Genomic DNA, 8,982 nt, shown 5'->3' with positions numbered 1-8,982 from the left:
ATTTCGGGAGGGGGGGGGAGATCCTCTTCCGTGTACCTCGAGACACCGGTGTTCAGATAGCTTTGAGTATGCTTGCGGTTTCACCGGTGTGTCGAAACCCACCCGATTGCGATCGATACACAGAAAATATGTAGACGCGTCGATGTGTATATACACGGTGTTCTGATTTCATATTTATACCGCCGGTTATGTACACATGGTAATGACTCGAATATTTTTCTTCTTCGTATTTTTGTCAATGATTTTTAATATGGAATCGTTTAAAACGAGGAATTGAGGAGCTTGTGCTGTAAAAAAAAAAAAAGAAAATGTTGTAAATTTTCAATTTTATTCGAACATAGTAAACTTTCATTTCAGGAGAAAGATTTGAGATTTGTAAAATTTAAGGAGAATTTAAAATTGATTATGTCCTTTTCGGTTCGATTTAAAGATTGATATGGATCAATGATATTAAAAATTGCTCGAGATCATTGTAAATTTTCAATTTTATTCGAACATAGTAAACTTTCATTTCAGGAGAAAGATTTGAGATTTGTAAAATTTAAGGAGAATTTAAAATTGATCATGTCTTTTTCGGTGCGATTCAAAGATTGATAGGGATCAATGATATTAAAAAGTGCTCGAGATCATTGTAAAGGGTCAATTTTAGTCGAACATAGTAAACTTTCATTTCAGGAGAAAGATTTGAGATTTGTAAAATTTAAGGAGAATTTAAAATTGATCATGTCTTGGTTCGATTCAAAGATTGATATGGATCAATGATATTAAAAATTGCTCGATATCATGAAATTACGAATTTTAATTTTAAATAATGTTAGATGTTTAATTATATTTATCTAAAATCGGGGAAAATAACATTGTTGGAATTTATCGTAAGTAATCGCGATGAGTAAGGCGGAGACAAGAGCAGAAACGAGCTTTCGTCATGCGTACACAACCGAGATTGCGTCACATGCACGGCAACCAGACACGAATTTACGCATGAATCACGCACAGGTATACGTTAATCGTACACGGCCAAAGTATACCTATACACCTGGCGCGTTTACGTCCTCCTTCGAGAGGAGGTTCCCACACTTTCGCTGCACACCACCACCACCTCTTTCAACGGCTATCATGCGTGTTGTATCCCTCACGTATCTGTTAGACACACGTGGGTATTTCGAAATATTATATCATTCGACGAATTTGACTTTCCTCGGTTCTAAAATTTAACAAAATTATGCGTATATTTCAGATTGATCGATTGCGTACAGTTGTAATTTCGAATTTATATTTATCTCCACGACGCACGAAGATAAGATTCTCGTTGGTGAAATTCTTCACGATTTCGATCGATCGTCTATCGATCATATTGTAAAACTTCACGCGTAATTTATTTTCCGTTACGAACAAGTGAAATCGTATTTCAGTAATTGTTTTATTAGGCAATCAAGAGAGTTAATGTTTCTTTTCTATGAAATCATCGATAGTTCAGGAATGAAAAGAGTTAAAAATATTTTCCATATCTCGAAAGTAGTGGTTTTCGAAGAAACTGTAGTGCATTTAAAAAACGAAAATAATTTTTCGAAAAGTTAATCAATATTCTATATTCTCTTCAAAAATTTTCCAAAACCACGCTCTTCAAATTGTTATGCCTTTCATTCTCAGAAAAGGTTATTTATATCTGGACAAACTTCGAACAAAGGTAATCTCGCAAACTGATAAATCGTGTATCATCATTCCACCGCTGTACCGCAAATAGAAGAATAGAAATCGGTTCGAAATGATTAAAAGTCAATAACCAGATACGAAAATGCAACGAATCGATGCATCCAACATTCTGTCCCGACGATTCATGGACCGTGAAAGAGCCGAGGAGCGAATTCCAATTAACAAGTGGTATTCCTCCTCGCTGCTACAAATCTGCACGGTTACGCAACACATAATTAGATTTTAGATTCAACCACACCGCCTTCTATATATATATATATATGTATATATTTATATCCAGTTATTCAAATAAGCATCGATAATTGCGAATATGATAGAGTGTCCTAACTAATATTTGTTGTGCTCGCTATTCCTTCTTATATTGTATACACGATTAAAAAAGAAAGAAAGAATAGAAAGGAAGAAAATCGGTATCAGACGAAGCATAGAACGCGAAACGGTTATTCGAATAGAATATCTTCGAGATTAACTTCCGTATTTGAAATGCCATGAACGAAATGAAGATTCTAAATGTCCGTCGAAACTAGTTTGAAAACCTGTATTCCAGATAGTTAATTAGATTGGTGGACAGGATAGCTCGAGATATGGTTTAGTCATTTCACAGAATTGATTCTGTTTATGCGTTATTAAGAAGTTACGTGTGTTCCTCGTTTTCTTCGTAACAACGAGATTATATTGTTGACAGTATATTGAAACAAAGCTGAAATTTATTGTTCGAGTATATAGCTTAGGCGAGTATTTAGGCATTTTGGAACGAGGTACTTAGAGAAGTGAAATGTGTTGCGTTTATAGCGCGATCCAATTGTATTCGTTGCAAATTGAATAATGAACGGGTTGATTTACATTGTGGGATAATTACGAAAAAGAAGATGGATTTTATTAAAAGAAATCTTGATTTTTTTTTTCTTTAATCTTTAATTTATAATTATGAGAGGGAAGATAAGATAAGTTTTGTTAAGAAAGAATCTTGAATTTTTTATTAGAAGTTTTTATGTTATGTATCGTAGAGTGAAATTTTCACAGAAGATTTGAAAAATTAGATTGGATTTAAATCTTACGATTAGATTGGCATATCAAACTCAATTTCTAAATCTCAAATCATGCAAATATTTTATTATTCATTAATTAAGATGAAGTAATATTGATTACAGATGTACCTTTTTTAATCTGAATTTCTTACTGGAAATTTTCACTATTCATCATTGATCAAGTTTTCCTGAGAAACTGATATCTAACTATCATCAATTCCTAAATCTTAAATCATGTATTAGATATATTTCGTAGTTTAAAGTTTTTTCATAAAAGTAATGCTTCATCACGATATTCTTCCTAAAAAATGCTACGAAAACTGATTTTCGTGTTATCGTGTTATCATCAATATTGGATATAAACATTGCATTTAATTGAAATATTTATAATGCTCGATAAAATTATTCTTATTCGTATTTCACGCATCTTAACTTAGCATTATACCCCGCGAATCTCGACGAACCGACTTATTAAAATATATTGTGACTATTATACACGCGTGCTGCGACCGTTCTTTCGCGATATGTCAGCGGTAGAAAGAAAGAAAGAAAAATCGAGTCGGTGTTTTATACCAGCCCATCGACCATAAATTATAATCAACGTCTGCACTAACACTCTAACAATTCGCCAGTTGAGTCATTAGAGGTTCGTCAGGGTGGATCGACCTTTATACGTTGAATCTCGTTATGTGAACGTGTGTTATTAAGAGCGTGGTTAATAGTGAATATCCTATAGGAATGGTTCTAATTAACTGTCTTGATCGTGCCTCGTATTGGTTGTTCGTGGGCATACTTTGATTGTCATTAAAAAGTATTTAATGTCGCTCTGCTTATGCGAACAATTTCGTTGAAATAATTTCGATGATGTATCTAAGAGATAATGATGATGATGGATCGAAGCATAATATTACTTATGGTAATAATGATTATGATCGGTAATGATAGATAGAGAAAACTTTTATTGTATTTTAAAAAATTCTTTTATAATTTATTTTTTTATTTTTTTAAATAGATAAATATTAGTTGAATGGATCATGTAACGATTGGGGAGGATTGAAATTTAGATCGTTAGAATAGAATTGGGATAATATAGAAGTGATCGATTTAAAATGTTCGATGTTTTAAATTTAGGATAAACTGCGTAATAGATATATTTTGCAATATGTGTATTTCATTTAAAGTAGTAAAAATTAATATTAATTTCGTTAATTCACGTTCAGCAATGCTTTAAATCGATTTAATCATATTAACATCGTAATATTGATATTAACATAATAACATGATAGTATAGTCTTAAGCTATTGATCAGTATTTACGTAAATGCAAATATTTTCTCGCCTTTGATCTAACGCACTGTATAAATTAAAGTAATTAAATAGTCAGATTCATATGTAGATTTTTCACCTTTGCTGAATTTTTTTAAACTTCTGGTATAATAAATCATATTGAAGTTCTAACGAAAAAGTACTTATAAGAAAGAAAGAAAGTGAATTAAATCAATGAATCTATCGATTTAAATGAAATTTAAAAATAATTTAAATGCAATTAATTTTATAATATTTTTTAATAATTTTAAATATACATTTTAATAATAATTCGTTCCATTATCGTGACATAGTGATTTAAATTTTAATTTTTTCTAAAATTATTATCAGGGCGAAAAAAATATTATTATATGATATTTATAATAAATTTTATCGTGTTATCGTTTAATATTTAATATATTATTGCAACTTACCTTCCACTAAGGATGTTAAGAGCGTGACATTGGCAGCCTTCCTTCTTCCTGCTGGCAAATTCAGCCCAATTTTTTCCAATTTTTCCCTAAGCAGACGTCCGCCATTTTTGGATTTCGCTCTACGAAATATAAGAAAAAAAAATGCAATCAGTGACTTTTATTATAATAACATATAGCACTTTTAATAAAAGAGCTATATAATATAATTATCGTAATCCTTATATTAATATTTAAAATATTTAAAAGATTATTATAAAAGTCCTAAAGTTAGAAGTTGAATAATATTTAAAAAACGTAGATATTGACATAAGGATTAATATAATGATTCAAGAAATTGAATGTATTAAAAAAGAAAAAAAAAAAGGATGAATATGAACTACAAAATGAAGTTAAAATATTGAAGCAAATAATTTTGTCATTCTTCATTTTCATGAAACAAAAACTATCATTTATTATTCGATAGAATTCTGTTATCTCATAGAATACGAAAATGAAAAGATAAAATGTTACGTATGTATTATACAATAATAAATTTATAATGATAGAATAAAAAATGTACACGTGTACATTTTTTTAAAAAACTTATAAAAAGTCAAATCATCTCGTTATATATTCTAAAATACAATACGTTGCATTCAACGTATCTGTTCATGCAAATTCATTGAAATGAAATTCTATTTTTCAATTTCCTTTGTTCACTTTGCGTTTAAATACAGTAAAGTGTTCGAAACGCGCGCTTCAAACTAAGGCTCGTTCTAGTTTGAAGCGCAGAAATTACGAAACGAAATTGCCCCATTAATCATTTCTGATCTTTGAAGGAAGAGAAAAAAAATCGATTAGTAACCGAGGGAGGAAGGGAGACAGAGAAACGAAAGAATTAGCATAATCCGTACGCGTGTCATCCATCGATTGAGTAACTTTACGAGTCGATGGCTGACAAGATACTTTCAAAGGTGTTGCACGTGTTGCATAAAAGAATAAAGTGTTCTACATATTATTGAATTCGAGATAAAAAATTAATCATACCCTATATTTTTTACATTATTTTCTTTCACATCGATTATACTATCATTGACATAAATTATTCTTTTTTGAATCTTCGTAGGAACTTTTGAAAATAATATTATTTTTCGATAGGGAATCATTAAAGAGTTAATAATTTCGAAAAATGGAAAGATTATTCGTCGATCTTTTTTAAATTTCCTAACTTCGAGATTAAAGTAATAAATTACTAAAAATTCTTCGAAGGTTCTCTTTCCCAAAATTAGGAATCTCTTCTAAAAACATAAGCATAATGAATCCAAAATTCCTCGAAGGCAAAATCAATGTCAAATATGGTTTCAACTTTCGACAAGATATCTTACGATATATTACAATTCACGAGTCTTTTCGACTCTCATTCTAATCTCATTACATCTTAAATATGTACATATATAATTCATATTACACAAAAATTCCTTGAACTTCTTCAACAAATCGAATATTGACATTGAATATTCATGCTAATAATATTCATTTGAGAAAAGGGTAAACATTTTTCGAGCGAATAGATCAAAAATATTAAAAAAAAAAAAAAAAAGGATGACAACGGAGAAACGGAGAACATCCTAAATCTTTCACAAGCTCTCGAGGTTATTTCGCGGAAGATGGTCGAGAATTCGATAGCGCTTCTTAACACACCCTATTCATCCATCATTCGTGGACCGACATAACGGTAATACGTACTTATACACATCGGCTACCTTTGTTGGTCTCGAGTAGCCGGTTCATCCGGTAATCTTTCGCTTCGCTCGGCAATTAATACACTTTACCGCTATGAGTTTTTAATATATCTGCCGAAAGGATCTACGCCTCCTCGAAATGCGGCCTCGTGATTCTTCCACGTAACATCATGGAGATGCTAAGCAAACACTTCGATGCTTTCTTCATTATAGATTATACGATATGGCAATAAAATTTTTCTTTTATCATTATTATGATATTATATTAAGACATATTAAATAAATAATTTTTATTCGTTATTTATGATAATAATAATGTATACGAAATATTCGGGGAGGATCAATTTTAAAACAAGTACAAAAGTTTGTATATAAAAGTTTCTATTATTTATTAAATTGTTTAAGCAATTGAGATTTGTGATATCTTTATTTATTGAAAACTTAAATTGCTTATGAGTTAATAAATAAATCAGCTTCTGTATTTGTTTTAATTTGACTTTTCAAGAATGTATTCACATTTTGATAAAAAGATTGATTTCTTCTTGTTGTAAATAAGTTCTTTATCATTGTAATTTTATTGTCATATAAGATATAATCCTAAATTGACAAAATTAGAATAGATACATAATTTGATTCAGAGGAGAGGAATTCTTTCGATAATTTGTGAACGTTTATAATTTTGGAGGTCAGATAATATTTTACTATCAACGATAAAATTGTTGTGCTGCATCGAACGTTTCTCTTTTATATCTTTTCATTGTCGAACTGAAAGATTTGATTGAATTTCAACGAGAGAATTCGAAATTTTTACTTTCTGATTTGTTGTTCTCGTTTTGGATACGTGACATTTTTATATTTTATATCCTTTTGTTGAATTAGATTTTACAAAATCTTTAGTATTCTTTCTTCTTATATTTTCGTTATATAATTTTATATCTGTATAATATTCTGTGCGCACTATACTTTAGATTTTATGTCATTTTGCATGTCATGCATGTGTATATTTTTTATATATTCAAATTTTACTCATCATTAACGCGATACACTTATTTCTTTTTCTCAAAACACGTATTACACCTTCTTCTCATCACGAATAATTGGTGTCTGATAAAAATATATCCTTATATATAATTTCCTCGTCACATTAACACGCGATTATCCTGTACAAGTTGCATAATTATATTATTATCGTGCCAGGACATTTACCCATTCCCGTTTAATACGAGAAGAAGTTTACAATTCGGTGTCCTTCCACTTGTTCGATTCATCTTCGAGCGTTTCACGCCGAAGGAATGAATTCAACGACGGTATCTCCATATACATATTTATTATCGAAGCGATTCCTTTGTACGTGACGAGAGCAATTCTTCATTCATTACACAGTCTTGTCCCGAGAAGGATTCTCGCCTTCTTCAACGAACTATATCTCCCCCTCTCCTAGAGATTTCTACAGGGTCTTCTTCACACCCTTCTTCACTCGATCCTCCCCCTCGATATGAACTTCAGAAATCACCCCTGATTACTCGAGAGATGTTCTCGACTAGCGATATTAATCGTTAAAATCTCGATCGTCGTTGATAAATCAATGATCGAGGATGGAAAATTTTTGGAATGGAAAAGAAAATTGTTGAAGGTGTTATTATTTTTTTTCTTTCGAATTAAAAGAGATTCTATTGTTGTTCCTTCTTTTTATTTCAAATAAAAATCCCTCTCGATTATTTTAATAAGACAAGATTCTAGAAGTGAATTTAAAAATGAATTTCACTTTTCATTCTGAATTATTTCTCTCTTAATGAACGTTATTATTTCATAATATTTAACTTCGAAATAATTTACTGCCAGTAGTTATAATACGATACGATCGTTTCATGGATATTTAATTATTCATAATTATTACATCTCTAAAGATCATAGTACGCGGCAACCAATTATCCAAGATTATAAATTACACCGAGCAATTTCACGTTTCGCAAGCGTCTTTCAAATGATTCAATTTCACTCGCCTCTGTATATCTCATGATATTTTTTCTTTTTTTTTTCGTTCGAAAATTCGCAATAAATTCAGCGATTATCACGTTTCAACCAAAGTGAAAAAAGATCTAGATAAAGAAGAAGACGATCGGTGATACTGTCGACACGTGAACAACGATCGTTTTTTTTTTTTTTGTTTTTTTCGAACGATCGACGATGCTTAAATTATCCTGCTTATTCTGCTGTAGAAACAATCGTATCTCGAGGATCTTTTGCAATGTAATATAACTGTCGATCGTAAACCTTCGTTTGGTCATAAAGATGCAACGCAACTCGAAAGAAAGTAGAAGAAATAGATAAACGAAAGAGTGGTAAAAGAAAATTTACGATGTCATCAAATAACCATCTGCGAATAGCATAATTTTGATCCAACTATTATCATTCGCGTCATCTACTTGAATTAATTTTTTTTTTTCTTTGATAAAAAAGGCGATAATGTTTTCAACGAAGAATTCTCCATATTTCACGAGAAATACATCTTTTTTCTCGAAGTTTTGATCAGGATTCGAAGAACAAATTAATATTTATGACTTTTTTTTTAAATCAGAATTCAATAAAAAGTTGTCGTTCTAAATTTTCGATTTTCATATGGAGAAGAATATAAATATTTTTTTCAAATTATATTTTACATAGAACGTGAATATTTTATCGCGAAAATTTTCGGTAAATGTCCGAGAGGAAACTAGAGAAATAGCATGTAAAAATTATCTGCTCGTAAAATAGAATTTTATTTGTTTCTTATTGCTACATT

The 8,982-nt window shown here is 30.3% G+C and overlaps 1 protein-coding gene across 1 annotated transcript in view; it reads right to left on the bottom strand.

Annotated features, from left to right (window-relative positions):
* LOC102676258 (transcription factor AP-2-epsilon) overlaps positions 1-8,982 on the bottom strand; it is an 87,972-nt gene that overhangs the window by 5,780 nt on the left and 73,210 nt on the right. Inside the window, exon 7 of the mRNA XM_031509392.1 lies at positions 4,480-4,598. Within this exon, the coding sequence (XP_031365252.1) occupies positions 4,480-4,598 (119 nt within the window). The remainder of the gene's footprint in view (positions 1-4,479; positions 4,599-8,982) is intronic.

The sequence above is a fragment of the Apis dorsata genome, unplaced genomic scaffold (genome assembly GCF_000469605.1).
Source record: "Apis dorsata unplaced genomic scaffold, Apis dorsata 1.3 scaffold_12, whole genome shotgun sequence".
NCBI lineage: Eukaryota > Metazoa > Arthropoda > Insecta > Hymenoptera > Apidae > Apis > Apis dorsata.
Note: the sequence above shows the minus strand (reverse complement) of the source record. Positions and strands in the feature narration are given on the sequence as shown.